The 18,943-nt window shown below is 43.7% G+C and overlaps 1 protein-coding gene across 1 annotated transcript in view; it reads right to left on the reverse strand.

Annotated features, from left to right (window-relative positions):
• Positions 1–18,943, reverse strand: part of LOC139173954 (maternal B9.15 protein-like) — a 35,259-nt gene that overhangs the window by 13,927 nt on the left and 2,389 nt on the right. The window contains exon 2 of the mRNA XM_070763926.1: positions 3,858–4,052. Within this exon, the coding sequence (XP_070620027.1) occupies positions 3,858–4,052 (195 nt within the window). The remainder of the gene's footprint in view (positions 1–3,857; positions 4,053–18,943) is intronic.

Consider the following 18,943-nt stretch of genomic DNA (forward strand, 5'->3'; position numbering starts at 1 on the left):
GACAAAACAATGTTGTCTGGTGGGCCCCAGGGGAAGAGCCTTCTCTGTGGCGGCCCCGGCCCTCTGGGATCAACTCCCCCCAGAGATTAGAATTGCCCCCACCCTCCTTGCTTTTTGTAAATTGCTTAAGACCCACCTATATTGCCAGGCATGGGGGAATTGAGAGATCTCCCCCATGCTTATATAGAAACATAGAAACATAGAAGTCTGACGGCAGAAAAAGACCTCATGGTCCATCTAGTCTGCCCTTATACTATTTCCTGTGTTTTATCTTAGGATGGATATATGTTTATCCCAGGCATGTTTAAATTCAGTTACTGTGGATTTATCTACCACGTCTGCTGGAAGTTTGTTCCAAGGATCTACTACTCTTTCAGTAAAATAATATTTTCTCATGTTGCTTTTGATCTTTCCCCCAACTAACTTCAGATTGTGTCCCCTTGTTCTTGTGTTCACTTTCCTATTAAAAACACTTCCCTCCTGGACCTTATTTAATCCTTTAATATATTTAAATGTTTTGATCATGTCCCCCCTTTTCCTTCTGTCCTCCAGACTATACAGATTGATTTCATTAAGTCTTTCCTGATACGTTTGATGCTTAAGACCTTCCACCATTCTTGTAGCCCGTCTTTGGACCCGTTCAATTTTGTCAATATCTCTTTGTAGGTGAGGTCTCCAGAACTGAACACAGTATTCCAAATGTGGTCTCACCAGCGCTCTATATAAGGGGATCACAATCTCCCTCTTCCTGCTTGTATAGTTTTATGTATGGTATGTTTGTGATGTATGGTTTTTAAATGATGGGTTTTTAGATACTATACTTTCTTTTAAATATTAGATTTGCTACATAGTACAATGTTATTATTATTGTCATGAGCCGCCCCAAGTCTGCGGAGAGGGGCGGCATACAAATCTAATAAATTATTATTATTATTATTATTATTATTATTATTATTATTATTATTCAATTCAATTCAATTCAATTTATTAGATTTGTATGCCGCCCCTCTCCGAAGACTCGGGGCTCCGAAGACGACGACGACTACTACTACTACTACTACAACTACTACTACTACAACTACTACTACTACTACTACTACTATTATTATTATTATTATTATTATTATTATTATTATTATTATTATTATTATTATTATTATATCAACTTCCAGAATTCTCAACATGAAGCTTGTTCACCCAGTGAGAAAAAAAGGGTCAAAGGAACCAAATGGGCTGGACCTCAACATTATCTGTGAATCAATGGGGCTAAACTTCACCGGGGAGTTGATGCCCACAAATCTTCAAGCCACCTAAGATTGGAAAAAACAAATGTTTTGTGTTCAAAACATCAGGAGCAAAGTCTCCAAAAGGTGCTTTCCAAAAGGAAACTAGACTTTCTCGGTTACTGGAAAAACCTTCTCGTCCAAGAAGCTACTTTGGTTCTGCCTGAATGGGGAGGGAATTCCTTGGATGAGAAGCCAAACATTTTCAAGGGAGGGAAACCCACCCTAAAACATTCCCGTTGCCTTTTGACCTGGATGATTGAGAACCTCCACAGAGAACAGAAACAGAGCATAGAAAAATTTCGCCTACCGGGTTTCAAACTTTCAATCCCACAGAGTCGGCCTTCTCCGGGTCCTGTCGACCAAACAATGTCGATTGGCGGACCCCAGGGGAAGAGCCTTCTCTGTGGCGGCCCCGGGCCTTTGGAATCAACTCCCCCCCAGAGATTAGAATGGCCCCCACCCTCCTTGTCTTTCGCAAATTACTCAAGACCCACCTTTATCGCCAGGCATGGGGGAACTGAGACATCCTCCCCCCAGGCTTTTATATTTTATGTTTGGTATGTATGTGTTGTATGGTTTTAATTGCTGGGGTTTTATATATGTTTTATTTTTAATATTAGATTTGTTTCACTGTTATATTGTTTCTATTATTGTTGTGAGCCGCCCCGAGTCTTCGGAGAGGGGCGGCATACAAATCTAATTAATAATAATAATAATAATAATAACAACAACAACAACAACAACAACAACAACAATCTCTTTTCTCCACTGATTTGCAATGCTTCTCAAATAGTGGGGCGGGCCCCCTGGGGGGGGGCAGAGTGATGCCAAAGGGAGCGCTTGTGACCCCAGGGAATATGCAGAGTCCCTCTCAATTGATTTCCCTAACCCAGGGGGTAGGCAAAGTTGGCTCTTCTATGACTTGTGGACTACAACTCCCAGAATTTCTGAGCCCATCATACTTGCTCATGAATCCTGGGAGTTGAAGTCCCAGGTGCCAACTTTGCCTACCTGAAAACTATTTCCCTAACTGAGTTCTGTGGGACTTACTCCCAGGTTAAGTGGGCAGTGCAGCCTTCCCCAGCAATAGTTTGATTGCAACTTATAATAAGTAAACTAATAAATATTAACAATAAAATTACATTGGGGCCCAGATCAGAGAGTTTGAGGGAGGGGGGTGTCAAAATGTTTACTTCTTCCTAGAGGGGGCGGACATAACAGAAAATAATTGAGAAGCACTGGATTAAAGTTACACTTGATTGTTTGCCCAGATGCCAAGCATTAGATGATGTCCTGCCTGCCTCAACCCACATAGAGGTGGCACATGGACATCCGTTTCAATAACCACCGATACACTTGGCATCCATGGATCTGTCTAATCCTGCCTTGAAGCTCTCCAGGCTGACAGCAGTCACGACCTCTTCTGGAAGGGAATTCCATAAACCAACGACCCTCTGGGTGAAGAAATACGTCCCTTTATTTGTCCTTGCTTTCTTACCTATGAGCTTTAGGGAGGGCCCACTCACCCTAGTATTGTGTGATAGAGAAAAGAATTTTTCTCTATCCACCTTTCCAATCCCATGCATGGTTTTATACACTTCGATCGAGTCACCTCTTAAATAGGCTGAAGAGACCTTGAAATACAAACTTGCCCTGTAGTCCTCCACCCAGGTTAAGGTTCATCCCTCGGTTCCCACACCCAAGAGGTACATCACATGGCCCACTCCGGTTGCCTCAACGTCCACGATCCTCCCCTGTGCTTCCAGCTGGTGCTGAACAGAGGATGACCTTGAATATCCGTGCAAAGAATGTCTTGTGGCTAGTACCTTTCCCTCTCATGCAACCATCCCTCCCCAATTCCCACAGTACGTTTCTACTTCTGGCATGCCAAGGTCTCTAACTCAAAACCGCCCCGAGTCTACAGAGAGGGGCGCCATACAAATCTAATAAATAAATAAATAAATTTAAAAACCCGTGTTGCTAGATGCTGTAGGTGCTGGCGTTGCCCTGGACGAATCCCAGCGACCGGTTAGGTCCCACAGAGTTGGCCTTCTCTGGGTCCCGTCGACTAAACAATGTCGTTTGGCGGGACCCAGGAGAAGAGCCTTCTCTGTGACGGCCCCGACTCTCTGGAACCAGCTCCCCCCGGAGATCAGAACTGCCACCCTCCTTGCCTTTCGTAAAGTTCTTATGACCCATCTCTGCCATCAGGCATGGAGGAACTGACACATCTCCCCCGGACCTATACAGTTTATACATGGTGTGTTTGTGTGTATGTTTGCTTTTAATAATGGGGTTTTTGTGTGTATGTTTGCTTATAGATAGATAGATAGATAGATAGATAGATAGATAGATAGATAGATAGATAGATAGATAGATAGATAGATAGATAGATAGATAGATAAATAAATAAATAAATAGCTTGGGCCTGACAGCTTGAGAAGTCTTCAAAGTCAGCAATTTTAAGACTGGTGGACTTCAACTCTCAAAGTTCTGGGCGTTCCTGTCCGCCAGTCTTAAAAGTTGGCTACGTTTGGGGACCCTTGGATTAGACCCAGTCTTTTTGCTCACCTGTACGCCTGCCCTTTCAAGGGGTTATCCGGATACCAATGCTCGTCAAACCGCTCGCACAAGATCTTGATCAGGCTCTCTCCGAAACGCTCCACTTTACTCTTCTCCAACTTCTCCTGGCAATTCACCAGGCGGCAAATGAACCGCGTCCCGATTTCAACCTCTTCTTTCATCCCGTCGCTTCGCCGGTGAGTCCTGTGGAGGGCAATAGCAAAGCCATTCAGAGCCTAGCCTCCCTTGGCTAAAAAGGAGGGAGGGGAGACCCTGCCTGTGGGGGGGGGGAGAGAGAAACCCAGGGGGTCTCCAGCAAGGACGGGGATAGGCGCCGCGGCTCTCTCTGGCTCTAGTCCCTCGGGTTGGAGCGAGTGCTTTTGTTCGGAGCTTGCAACACCGAAGGAGGCACCGAAAGGTGAGCTGGAGTTGTGAGCAAGCAAGTGACTCACCCGAAGAAGGGGAAGAGAGATTGCGAGGCTGTTACATCAGTGGCTGCGGGGCGGCAGCAATTGGGTCACACGGAGGCCCTGCCTGGCTCACACGTAACAAGACACATCCACATTCCCCGAAGGAAAACGGTGACAGGGTCACTCAGAGGCCACCTAGCCCAACCCAAACCAGGTGAAAGTAAAGCGCCGGAGTAGATCGACGGACAGGGGTAGCAGAGTCTACTCAAGCCCTGGCATCAGCTTTGTTGCTCAAAAAATAATAATAAAGGGAACACTTAAAGAACACATTATCTGAATGAATAAAATATTCTCATTGAATACTTTTGTTCTGTACAAAGTTGAATGCGCACAACAGCAGGTGAAATTGATCGTCAATCAGTGTTGCTTCCTAAGTGGACAGTTTGATTTCACACAAATTTGATTTACTTGGAGTTATATTGTGTTGTTTAAGTGTTCCTTTTTATTTATTTTTTGAGCAGTATATTCCCCACTTACCAACCAAAGAGGCTGCAAGCGATGAAAATTAAGGCTTTTGTTTTTAGAGTTTGGTTTTATTTAATTAAATTGATTGATTGATTTTTATTTATTTATTTACGCTGATGGACTCAGGGCGGAGTACAACAATAATTTTGTATTGCATGGACTTCAACTCTGTTATTATTATTATAATTATAATTATTATAATTATTATTATTATTATTATTATTATTATTATTATTATTAAATACAAAATGCTGCTGCGATTCGTTGTGAAATCGTCTTCAGTTTCTGGAGAGAACGTAATGTCAAGACACATGTGACAAAAGTTCATGCAGGTCGTCAATTGTTGAACGGCGATGAGAAATCAATTTTTGGCACCAGGTCATCAGTCAGAACGGGCAGACGTCCGCTTCTGTCTTCAACGTGAATTTCTGCCCTTCTGAAATTGAAATTCCATACCCATTTTGTCACATGTTGTTTTGACATTATGTCCTCTCCATAAACCCGAAACAATTACAGCGTATTACAGCATGCACTTCGCACTAGGAGGGAAACGGAATGAGCACACTAATCTTTAACCTTCCCCATAGTGCCAGGCAATGATCTACTGACCACTGGCACTGCTCAATCTCTTCCGCTGGCTTCTCCGCTACTCAATAGTAATAACAACTTCCCCCGCGAACATTCCCCACAAGAGCTACGTGCCTTGTAACCATACTTTCTGGATAACTTTCACATATAACATATCACTTAATATCTCTTGGATATCTGACATCAAATTGGGACTACAGTGGTACCTCTACCTAAGAACGCCTCTACTTTACAAACTTTTCTAGATAAGAACCGGGTGTTCAAGATTTTTTTGCTTCTTCTCAAGAATCATTTTCTACTTACAAACCCGAGCCTCCAAAACTGTAACTGGAAAAGGCAGGGAGAAGCCTCTGTGGGGCCTCTCTAGGAATCTCCTGGGAGGAAAGAGGGCCGGAAAGGGCAGGGAGAAGCCTCCGTGGGGTCTCTCTAGGAATCTCCTGGGAGGAAACAGAGCTGGAAAAGGCAGGGAGAAGCCTCCGTGGGGCCTCTCTAGGAATCTCCTGGGAGGAAAGAGGGCCGGAAAGGGCAGGGAGAAGCCTCCGTGGGGTCTCTCTAGGAATCTCCTGGGAGGAAACAGAGCTGGAAAAGGCAGGGAGAAGCCTCTGTGGGGCCTCTCTAGGAATCTCCTGGGAGGAAACAGGGCCGGAAAGGGCAGGGAGAAGCTTCCGTGGGGTCTCTCTAGGAATCTCCTGGGAGGAAAGAGGGCCGGAAAGGGCAGGGAGAAGCCTCCGTGGGGTCTCTCTAGGAATCTCCTGGGAGGAAACAGAGCTGGAAAAGGCAGGGAGAAGCCTCTGTGGGGCCTCTCTAGGAATCTCCTGGGAGGAAACAGGGCCGGAAAGGGCAGGGAGAAGCTTCCGTGGGGTCTCTCTAGGAATCTCCTGGGAGGAAACAGGGCCTGAAAGGGCAGGGAGAAGCCTCCGTGGGGCCTCTCTAGGAATCTCCTGAGAAGAAACAGGGCCGGAAAAGGCGGGGAGAAGCCTCCATGGGGCCTCTCTAGGAATCTCCTGGGAGGAAACAGAGCTGGAAAAGGCAGGGAGAAGCCTCTGTGGGGCCTCTCTAGGAATCTCCTGGGAGGAAACAGGGCCGGAAAGGGCAGGGAGAAGCTTCCGTGGGGTCTCTCTAGGCATCTCCTGGGAGGAAACAGGGCCGGAAAGGGCAGGGAGAAGCCTCCGTGGGGCCTCTGTAGGAATCTCCTGAGAAGAAACAGGGCCTTCACCCTCCCTGTGGTTTCCCCAATCACACACATTATTTGCTTTTACATTGATTCCTATGGGAAAAATTGCTTCTTCTTACAAACTTTTCTACTTACGAACCTGGTCACGGAATGAACTAAATTCATAAGTGGTGGTATCACTGTATTTTATCATTTTGAATTTCACACACACCTGGTTGGGGGGGGGTCACCTCTCAAAGCTGGACAAGTGGGTCCTCAACATTTTTTGCTTGGTGTGCATCGCCCAGGATCACACAAAAAAGGAACCGGTGTGCTCCTTGTACTCAGGCGGTCACAAACAGCCCCAGGCCTGATAAGAAGAATACGTCCTTCCGTCTAGTCACAGAACTTTGTGAACAAACTCTGCTTAAGTTTCCTGGAACGGGTTGTTTCTGTTTTAGCAAAGTCCCTGCTAGCAAAGGAACACAAACTACTGTATACGCCTACAACGGTTGCAACACAGGCAGGCCAGAAAAACCAAACAAAGGGACAAAAAACCCCGCAATTGTGCCGTTATCTACAAGCTGCCAAGCACGTGTGGGCTGATAGCACACCTCTTGATATATCTTTAGCCCAAGCCAGCACTGTGGGCTCGTTTGTGTACACACAAACACACACACAAGCACGCACACCCTTCCCACAAGCAATGACCTTTCTCCCTCAGATAACGAACGTTTGCAATACAAGGGTTTTTTTTTTACTCACTCATGCAGAAAGTTCACTCCCTGTTTGATTTCTAAGAACTCAAAATAAGGATAATATTGTTAGGATTGCAACAACGGGCGCTTTGTATCGCCGACTCCAAAGCCAGGTTTCATTCCAAGGTATTTTGCAAAATCCGGCTGGTTCCTGACACACACACATCCTTAAATGGGCAGAAAAAAACCCCATATAACTCTTCCCTGGTATAAGCTGAGGGGAGGAGAACCTGTGGTCTAGAGGTTAAAGCTACTGCACTACCCTGCACTACGTGGTAAGGGAAAGGCCAGCTGATGAGAGCAAAATAGCTTGAAATAAATCTATACCAGTCTCCCTTCTTTTTCATTATCAGCAAAAATATGTCATACTGTATATATGCATTTATAACATATTTTTGCTGAATTGAAAATGAGGGGAGACTAGTATAGATTTGACACAAAAACCATATACCCTGCTCAAAAAAAATAAAGATCATATGCTGCAACGTCCTACTGGTCAATGACTACTTCAGCTTCAACCGCAACAACACAAGAGCACGCAACAGATTCAAACTTAATACGAACCGCTCCAAACTTGACTGTAAAAAATATGATTTCAACAATCGAGTTATCGAAGCGTGGAACTCATTACCGGACTCAATTGTGTCAACCCCTAACCCCCAACATTTCTCCCTTAGACTCTCCACGATTGACCTCTCTAGGTTCCTAAGAGGCTAGTAAGGGGCGTACATAAGTGCACTGGTGTGCCTTTCGTCCCCTGTCCAATTGTCTTTCCTTTCACATATCATATATATTTTCTTTCTTTCATATATCTTCTCCTCTAAGTTCACTTTACCCTTATATATATTACTACATGTCTATTTTTCTTCCTATGTATTTGTGTATTGGACAAATGAATAAATAAAAATAAAAATAAATAAAGGGAACACTTAAACAACACAATACAACTTCCAAGTAAATCAAACTTCTGTGAAATCAAACTGTCCACTTAGGAAGCAACACTGATTGACAGTCAATTTCACGTGCTGTTGTACACATTCAACTTTGTACAGAACAAAGTATTCACTGAGAATATTTCATTCATTCAGATCTAGGATGTGTTCTTTGAGTGTTCCCTTTATTTTTTTGAAGAGTATATATAATAACATATATATATAATAAGCCTGTTCCCCAACCTTATGTCATCTGGATGAGTTGGATCCCAACTCCCATCATCCCAGCCAGGATGTCTAAGCTTACATGAATTAAGCAAGTCACAGAACAGATGAAAACAGGGGGGAAAAATATCTACCCAGTCCAGGGGGTAGCCAAAGTTGACTCTTCTATGACTTATGGACTTCAACTCCCAGAATTCCTGAGCCAATCGTGATAACTTAGGAATTCTGGGAGTTGAAGTCCGCATGCCAACTTTGCCTACCCCTGACCCAGCCTGTGTCGATTTCACAGTATCCAAAGAGAGTTAAATAATTGTATCAGTTTCCGGTCACAATTCAAAGTGTTGGTTATGACCTATAAAGCCCTTCATGGCACCGGACCAGATTATCTCAGGGACCGCCTTCTGCTGCACGAATCCCAGCGACCGATTAGGTCCCACAGAGTTGGCCTTCTCCAGGTCCCGTCAACGAAAGAATGTCGCTTGGTGGGACCCAGGGGAAGAGCCTTCTCTGTGGCGGCCCCGACCCTATTGAACCAACTCCCTCCAGAAATCAGAATTGCCCCCACCCTCCTTGCCTTTCGTAAGCTGCTTAAAACCCACCTCTGCCATCAGGCATGAGGGAACTGAGATATTATTTCCCCCTAGGCCTCTACAGTTTATGCATGGTATGTCAGTATGCATGTCTGGTTTTTATAATAAGGGTTTTTTAGTTGTTTTATTATTGGATTGCTACATATTGTTTTTATCACTGTTGTTAGCCGCCCCGAGTCCACGGAGAGGGGCGGCATACAAATCAAATCAAATCATAAATCAATCAATCAATCAATCAATAAATAAATAAATTTAGTCTGTCCTTTCTACAGGGCTCTGGGTAAGCAAAACTATCACTCGGATAGAGATTGCTAATGGAACTTCCACATTCAGCTGCAGTCTACTGCAAATGACAGAAGAAATGGAGAAAAGCAACACGGATGGATTAAAGGCCCGAAGGCTAAAACATATGAAGAATGGTTGCGGGAACTGTTCATGGCTTGAGAATTTATGATTAAGCAGCATCTATCCAGCTATCCAAGGTCCTTGAGAAGAACTCAAACAGTGTACAAAAATACCAACTCCATCTAAACTATCGGGCTGACAGCTATGCAACTGACCCTAACAACCACAAGGAGAATGGGAGAGGGGGGAAAAAAAGAAAGCAGAGATAGTAGCCATAGTGATAGCTTTGCAATCCCAAACCATCTGGAGCACCTCTTGTACAATATTGGCACTGATAAAAATCACAGCGGTCGAGAACAGCCAACGTGGCTTTACCGTCCTTGGGAGGAAAAAAAAGGCTTTAATCCTGCATGGATACCCTTCGTATTATTAATAACAACAACATCTGGCCGACCCAAAGTCCTTGGGAGAGACCTGATTTTAAAAGTGTACAAAAATGTCATCTTCCAGTCTAAACATTGGCCCTGGCTGTGCCAGAAAGCATTATAATAGAATAATTGAAGGCCATGGGCCAGTTAAAAGGAACGGGCAGCTGTGTTTTTCTCCTTGCTGTGAACTTAACAATAGATAACAGCAAATATTTCTATATATATCAAATTTAAGGCCGGGGGTAGAGATTAAAATTTCAGTGGTCCCAGGCCTCCTGGCAGAGGTGCGTTTTTAAGTCTTTATAAAAAAACTGGGAGGGTGGAGGCAGTACGAATCTCTGGGGGAGTTGTTTCCAAAGGGCTGGGGCTGCCACAAAGAAGGCTCTTCCCCTAGGCCCTGCCAGACGGTATTGCCTGGTTGACCGGACCTGGAGAAGGCCAACTCTCTGGGACATGACCAGCTGCTGGGATTTATTTATTTATTTATTTATTTGATTACTCTATGTTGCCAAATCCCAAAGGACTCAGGGTGGCTTACAACAAAGAATACAGTTAACAACAACAACAATAATAATAATAATAATAATAATGGAACTTGTGCCAGAACTACCATTTACCAGTGGCAAAGAACTGGTGGGATCATAAGCCCGAAAAAGTGGTCGAAAATGAGCAAGCAAAACTACTGTGGGACTTCCGACTTCAGACTGACCGAATTCTGTAGCATAACACACCAGACATTGTGATTGTGGAGAAAAAGAAAGTATGGATCATCGACATCGCAATCCCAGGAGACAGCAGGATTGAGGAGAAGCAGCTAGAGAAATAAGGGAAATACGAAGATCTAAAAATCGAGCTGCAACGACTCTGGCATAAGCCCATGAAAGTGGTCCCAGTGGTACTTGGCACGCTGGGCGCAGTGCCAAAGGATCTCAGCGGACATTTGAAAACCATCGGAATTGACAAAATCTCCATCTGTCAATTGCAAAAGGCCGCTGGGATCGGCAAACATAATTCGCCGCTACATCACGCAGTCCTAGGTGCTTGGGAAGCGCCCGACTGGTGATGAAATACGAAATCCAGCATAGTGATCTCGTTTGCTGTGTTGTATTGACATAATAATAATAATAATAATAATAATAATAATAATAATAATAATAATAATAATTTATTAGATTTGTATGCCACCCCTCTCCGAATAACCCCAGTAAAAACTCACAACTCAGCGATCCAATCAACACAACATACTATTCAATAAAATTTGGCCATGAAAGATGTACAATTCATGGCCGCCAGGCCTGCCGGCAAAGCCAGGTCATACGGCATCATTGCAACTTTGAAGGGTCACTAAACAAACTGTTGTTAACTCGAGGACTGCTTGTTCCCTCCCACCAGCTTTTGACCGTTGGCATCCCTGGCCAGGTAAAAGGGAAAGGCTCCCAGCTACTGAACACACCACCGGATTAAGCCAGTTTTCAAACACCCCGGAGCAATTGGAAAAGAATGTCCCCACCCAGTCACAAGACCTGGCGAATTGCCCTCACCGCAGCCGGCTAGTCTAGCACCAGCATCAGCCAACTCACCTGGAGTCTTCCTTATCTCCGAAAAGACAGGTGGGAGGAAGACCCAGATGCCACTGCAAAAAGGAAGCTCCTGCCTTGGATCTCCAGAGAGGTCTCAGGTCTCCCAGGAAAGAAACCAGGGAGGTTCCTCCTTATACTGAAAAGGGAAGGTTTAAAAGGGACGGGAAATATTTGATTCTAGGCTGTAGGCTCTGGGGATTTCTTTAAAAATTGAGACTTGGCTTTGTCAACTATCATGGGGTGTGTGAGGGCGGGGAAAGAAAGAAAGAAAGAAGGGAGGGAGGGAGGGAGGAAAGGAAGGAAGGAAGGAAGGAAAGAAAGAAAGAAAGAAAGAAAGAAAGAAGGAAAATATGGAAGACAAAAGAGAGAGAGATGGGAAGGAAGGGAAGGAGGGAGGTGAGAGAAAAAAAAGAGAGAGAGAAAGAAAATAGGAAGAGAAAGGAGAGGAAGATTGGAGAGAGATGAATAGGTAGATGTAGACAGAGTTTATTAGAGAGACAGAGATAGGTAGGTAGGTAGATAGATAGAGAGAGAGGGGGGATAGTTAGATAGCTAGTTAGATAGATGGAGGGAGGGAGGGAGAAAGAGGGTGTTGGGGAGAGAGAGAAAGACAGAGAAAGAGGGGGAGCATGCATTCTTGGGGATGGCCCTCCTTCCACCCTTAATTTGTCCTTTAACCTGTTTTTAACTCTGTTCTCTGTTTGTTTATTTTAACCCGACTTTTATGGCATCTCTTTGGTTTTGCGACTTTTATTAGCCACGTGTGAGTAGGCGGCAATATAAATTTCCTCAATAAACACAATTTGTAAACCGCCCCGACTAACCTGGACAGCGAGATAGGCGTTATCTACATTTGATAGCTAAAACAAACAAACTCAGCTCTATCGATCTGTCTGTCTGTCTCCGCACACTCTTTCTCTCCGTCCATTGTCTACCAGTCCATCTGTCCGTTCACCCATCTGTGCAATTCTGAACAAAACCTTGATGATGTTACCTAGTTGGGTAATGAAATGTCTGCAAGAAACCCACCAAGCTCAGAGAGCACCAAGCACCCCACAATTGTCCCCTAATGGGGGCAAAGCATTGGAGAAGGGTGGCACACAAATCTAATAAATTGAATTGAATTTATTAAGACTAACACATTTTTATGTACAAATAATAACCTCAAACCTTTGTTAGCTTTTCTCCGAAGAAGGAGGAGGAGAAGAAAAGAAGAAGAAAAGAATAAAAAAGAAGAAGAGGAGGAAGACGTAGAAGAGGAGGAGGAGGAGGAAGAAGTAGAAGAAGAGGAGGAGGAGGTTCCCCTATGAATATCTGCTCATCATTTCAGCCCCTGGGATTTTTTTTCTCTCTCTTCTATTTCCCCTTTTTTGACTTTTACTTTCTTTGGACTGTCCTTTTCCTTTTGCTCTATTAACTTTTCCTTTCTATCTATAGTACCATTGATAAATATAGCTTATTCTCAGGAAGCTCCAGGGCTCCTTGCCAAGATTTTGGGGTGGGGAAAGAACAACAGAGGCGGCAGCAGAACTAGCTGTAGCTCAGGAAGCTCAAACTGCCCAAGGAGCTGCTGATACAGTTCTACAGAGGAATCATTGAGTCTGTCATCTGCACCTCTATAACTGTCTGGTTTGGTGCTGCAACCCAACAGGAGCGACACAGACTTCAGAAGTCAATCAGAACTGCAGAAAAAGCAATTGCTGCCAACCTGCCTTCCATTGAGGACCTGTAGACTGCACGAGTCAAAAAGAGGGCGGGGAAAATATTTACTGACCCCTCACATCCTGGACACAAATTGTTTCAACTCCTATCCTCAAAACGTCGCTACAGAGCACTGCACACCAAGACAACTAGACACAAGAACAGTTTTTTTCCGAACGCCATCACTCTACTAAACAAATAATTCCCTCAACACTGTCAGACTTTCTACTAAATCTGCACTTCTATTCTACTAGTTTTTCTCATCATTCCTATCACCCATTTCCTCCCATGTTGACTGTATGACTGTAACTTGTTGCTTATATCCTAAGATTTTTATTAATATTGCTTCTTCATTGCTTATTTGACCCCTATGACAATCATTAAGTGTTGTACCATATGATTCTTGACAAATGTATATCTTATTTTATGGACGCTGAAAGCATATGCACCAAGACAAATTCCTTGTGTGTCCAATCACACTTGGCCAATAAAAATTCTATTCTATTCTATTCTAAATTTGGGAAACCACCAGTCCAAATCTTATCTCTGATTCCAAGTCACACGCAGAGAGAAAGAGAGAGAGAGAGAAAGAGAAAGAGAGAGGAGAGAGAGAAAGAAAGAGAGAGAGAGAGAGAGACAGAGAGAGCATCACTAGATGGCAAAACTTCACACAACTGATCAAACTCTAGACTCAGGTTAACCAACAATGTAAAATGCTGAATCTAACTAGCGTGCAAATACACTTGGCATCCAAATTCTGGGTTTTCCTTATAAGACAACCTTCTATTCAGAGTCCCCACCAGACCTTCTGTTCAATCATGTCCATTTCTCAGACACTGTAGTGTTCCTGGCAAGGTTTATTTTAGAGGTTTGCCATTGCTTCCTTCCTAGGGCTAAAATAAAGTGGCTGGCCCACTTGATCACCCGGCTGGCTTTGTGCTCAAAAACGTATGGTCTTCTGGTTTATAGCCTGAGGCCTTAAACCAGGCGTCTCTGACCTTGGCAACTTTAAGACTTGTGGACATTAAGTCCCAGAACTCTGGCTGGAGAATTCTAGGAATTGAAATCCACAAGTCTTTAAAGTTGCCAAGGACCCCTGCTTTTAAATGCAACGCCAAACTGGCTCTATTACAATATTGTCTAGTTCAGTGTTTCCCAACCTTGGCAACTTGAAAATATCTGGACTTCAACTCCCAGAATTCCCCAGCCAGCATTCGCTGGCTGTGGAATTCTGGGAGCTGAAGTCCAAATATTTTCAAGTTGCCAAGGTTGGGAAACACTGGTCTAGCTGACAGGACCTAGAGAAGGCCAACCCTGTGGGACCTAACCAGGCGCTGGGATTCCTGCGGCAGGAGTCAAGTCGCGCAAGTAATCTGGTCCTAAACTACACTTTCAAAATGGGCAAAAGGAATCAAAGGAACGGAGCCTCCAGTTTCAGTAGCAGCACATCTTTAAACACTGGGGGCTGTCAACACAATCCAAAATTGTGGGGCAGCCCCCCATTGTTAACGCAGAACTTTATATGTAACTTTACATAGTTTTGACTCCCCAAATTCCCCGGAGACGAAGTCCACACGGCATAAAGTTCTCATGGTTGAAAAAAACACTGAATTACACAATAAGGACATTTTTTGGTTTTATGAGACACACACCAAGAAATCAAACAAAAATACTCCCCAATCTGGCACGTGACCTGATGGGCTGGCAGGCAGTGAAAGAGGAGAGAGGAAGGGAAGAGAGTTTGTGTGTTTAATAATAATGTTCCTTGCGAAAGAGAGGGAGTGTCCCGGACGGCTCACAACGGATCTTCCCATGGCCAGGCACTGATAAAGATTTGGAAGCTTAGGGCTGTTTCGTCAGCTTTTGGGAAGTCCAGTGAGCACCAGCGTACACACAAATAATAACCAGGAGATGATAAGTGTCGGTAGGAAGCTGGTGAAACGCAAGAGCAGACTGGCACTCAGTAAGGAAACGGACATGGTCATGGGCACAAAACCCCCTCCTACATGGCATAGGACCAGATTGCCTCCGAGACCACCTCCTGCCACACGAATCCCAGTGTCCAGTCAGGTCCCACAGAGTTGGTCTCCTCAGGGTCCCATCAGCCAGACAATGTTGGTTGGCAGGATCTAGAGGAAGAGCCTTCTCTGTGGTGGCCCCAGCCCTCTGGAATCAACTCCCCGCCGGAGATTCGCACTGCCCCCACCCGCCTTGCCTTCCGAAAAGGTTTAAAGACTCATCTTTGTAGCCAGGCCTGGGGTCACTAGATCTTCTCCCTGACCAACGAGTGTTGAATGTTTTAAATTATTTTAGGATTTTTGATTTTTTTAAAAAAAAATTATATTAATTGGATCAGATGTACTACTATGTTTTTATATATGTTGTGAGCCGCCCCGAGTCCTTGGAGAGGGGCGGCATACAAATCCAATTAATTAATTAATTAATTAATTAATTAATTAATTAATTAATTAACTAGCTAACAAACAAACAAACAAACAAATAAAAGAGTGCAGACGGGAGAGATCAAAAAAGGACAGGAAGTATCTATCTATCTACCGATCGATCAATCGATCGATTGATCGATTTATTGTTGATCTTATCGATTGTCCTATCTATTGGGGGTGGGAGATCACCCTTTTAGCAGTACCTATGTCTCAACCTTTGCAACCTTTAAGATGCACGGACTTCAATTCCCAGAATTCCCCAACCAGGCAGCTGAAGTCCATAAAAGTTGAAAAAAAATGTTGCTTAATGGGTTCATCCAAGACCCGGAGCAATTGTCCCAAAGGTGCTTTTTCGGAGGCAACTGGACTTTCTTGTTCTTGGAAGAGGTTTTGCATCCAAGGAGCTCCTTTGGCTCCGACAAGATGGTATAGGGAAGGGAAGGATTTATATTCCTTGTAGAGAGCTGGTCATTTACATCCTTTTGGAGGGTCCTCGAAGCACTTGGAGGTTTATTTGTGTCCTCAGGTTCACTTGAGCATTGGAAATGGCTCCTGTAGTCGGCCATTTTTTTCCTCTCTGGAAATCCATTCCTATTTCCACACCATTCAAAGGGTGTTTCATCCCAAATTGTATAGATAAAGGTCTGTAGAGGTTCTCAATTATCTCTATATACCTTTAGCTGTATAATTTGGGATGGATGCCCTTTAAATAGCGTGGGAGTAGGAATGGATTTCCACAGAGAAAAAAAATGGCGGACTACAGGAGCCATTTCCACCGCTGAGGTGACTCTGAGGGCACAAAGTGCTTCGAGGACCCTCCGAAAGGATGCAAATGACCAGCTGTCTCAGATGCAAAACCTCATCAAAGAAAAAAAACAAGAAAGTCCAGTTGCCTCCAAAAAAACGCTTTTGGGACAATTGCTCGGGGTCTTGAACTAACCCATTAAACAACATTTTTTTCAACTTTTATGAACTTCAGTTGCCTGGCTGGGGAATTCTGGGAATTGAAGTCCATGCATCTTAGACTTAAAGGTTGCCAAAGTTGAGACACAGATAAACTTCTGAGTGCTTCAAGGACCCTCTAAAACAGGGGGTAAGCAAAGTTGGCTCTTCTATGACTTTTGGACTTCAACTCCCAGAATCCCTGAGCCAATCATGCCAGCTGAGGAATTCTGGGGGTTGAAGTCCACGTGTCATAGAAGAGCCAACTTTGCCTACCCCCTGCTCTAAACCCATGCAAATGGCCAGCTGTCTGCAAGGAATATACATCCTTCCATTCCCCACTTAATCCGGTCAGAGCCAAAGAATCTTCTAGGATGAGACGGGAAAGAAAAGCAAGAAGTCTTCAAAGGAAAAACAAGAAAGGCCACTTGCAATTTAGTTATTTGCAATTAATCCATGGATGCAATCTGATTAGCTTTGTTTTTATATTTCTCTCTCTTTGTGTGTGTGTGTGAGTTTTCCCTTTTATTTTTAAGGCACTGACTGATGAACTCAGGAATGTTTCATTTGAGAAACTAAACATGTGTCGTGTGAGTGCATTTGCCTCCCTCTCTGCCTTTCGACATGTCTGTATACACACAGACAAACACACACATCCCATGGCACCTTTAAAATGAAACCAGTTTAGCCACACAAACTGTCTGCACATGACCCTTGCCTGGGGCTTTTCAAGATGTAGTGCGTTGTTAGCTCTATACAATTTTGAGGGCCATTTCTTCCCTGGAGATTTGTAATAATAATAATAATAATAATAATAATAATAATAATAATAATAATAATAATAATAATAATAGCAACAACAACAACAATAATAATTAATAATAATAATCATCATCATCATCACATACTCAGCTGCTGCAAAAAGATCGCACAGACTGACTACAAGCATAGACACGATGCTGTGGCACAGATGATCCACTGGAACTTGTGCCGGAACTACCATTTACCAGTGGCAAAGAACTGGTGGGATCATAAGCCTGAAAAAGTGGTCGAAAATGAGCAAGCAAAACTACTGTGGGACTTCCGACTTCCGACTCACCGAATTCTGAAGCATAACACACCAGACATTGTGATCGTGGAGAAAAAGAAAGTATGGATCATCGACATCGCAATCCCAGGAGACAGCAGAATTGAGGAGAAGCAGCTAGAGAAATTTGCGAAATATGGAGATCTAAAAATTGAGCTGCAACGACTCTGGCTTAAGCCCGTGAAAGTGGTCCCAGTGGTACTTGGCACACTGGGCGCAGTGCCAAAGGATCTCAGCGGGCATTTGAAAACCATCAGAATTGACAAAATCTCCATCTGTCAATTGCAAAAGGCTGCTTTACTGGGATCGGCAAACATAATTCGCTGCTACATCACACAATCCTGGGTGCTTGGGAAGCGCCTGACTGGTGATGAAATACGAAATCCAGCATAGTGATCTCGTTTGCTGTGTTGTATTGACATAATAATAATAATAATAATAATAATAATAATAATAATAATAATAATAATTTATTAGATTTGTATCCCGCCCCTCTCCGTAGACTCGGGGTGGCTAGTTTGTTAGTTAGTTAGTTAGTTACTTTCTTAATGACTTATTGGATTTCTATGCCACTCTATTCCTTGGATTTAGACCATCACACAACCATTGCTGAGAGAACAGTAGCAACAAACAGTTTCATGACAACCCTTGAACAATGGCGTATGAGTGCTTTTCAATCCCAGAAAGTTCAGGAGCTGTGGACTTCAACTCCCAGAATCTGCCAACGAACAGATCTCACTGGGGAATTCTGGGAATTGAAGTTTGCATATCTTAAAAAGCTGCCCAATTTGAAAAACACTGATATATTCCAGGTCTATAACCTCCTCCACGCACCCGGCAGATGACGTAGTTGACTAAAAAAACACTCGATGGATGGGATTATTTGATTATTTCACTTTTCACTCAACCTAGACATTAACACTCAACATAAACATTAACAACATTTATGGACAATGCAAAATCAGCCCCAAAGAGAAATAGATTCCAGCATCTCTCCACCAATAATCAGCACCCAGATCAGCATAGATTAACTTCAAGATTAAATTCAAGTAAGCAATACCCAAGAAATTAAAAGACGCTTGCTCCTGGGGAGGAAAGCTATGAAAAATCTAGACAGCATACTCAAAAGCAGAGACATCACCCTGCCAACAAAAGTGTGTATAGTTAAGGTTTTCCCAGTTGCAATATATGGCTGTGAAAGTTGGGCCCGTAGGGAAGGCTGACCACCAAAGAATCAAGGCCTTTGAAGACTCCCTTAGACTGCAAAAGTGATTAAATGGGTCAGTCCTAGAGGAGATCAAACCTGACTGCTTTTTAGAAGGCCAGATCTTGAAGATGAAGCTCAAATACTTTGGCCACCCAATGAGAAGGAAAGACTCACTAGAGC

Source organism: Erythrolamprus reginae, chromosome 11 (assembly GCF_031021105.1).
Source record: "Erythrolamprus reginae isolate rEryReg1 chromosome 11, rEryReg1.hap1, whole genome shotgun sequence".
In the NCBI taxonomy this organism is placed as follows: Eukaryota; Metazoa; Chordata; class Lepidosauria; order Squamata; family Dipsadidae; genus Erythrolamprus; species Erythrolamprus reginae.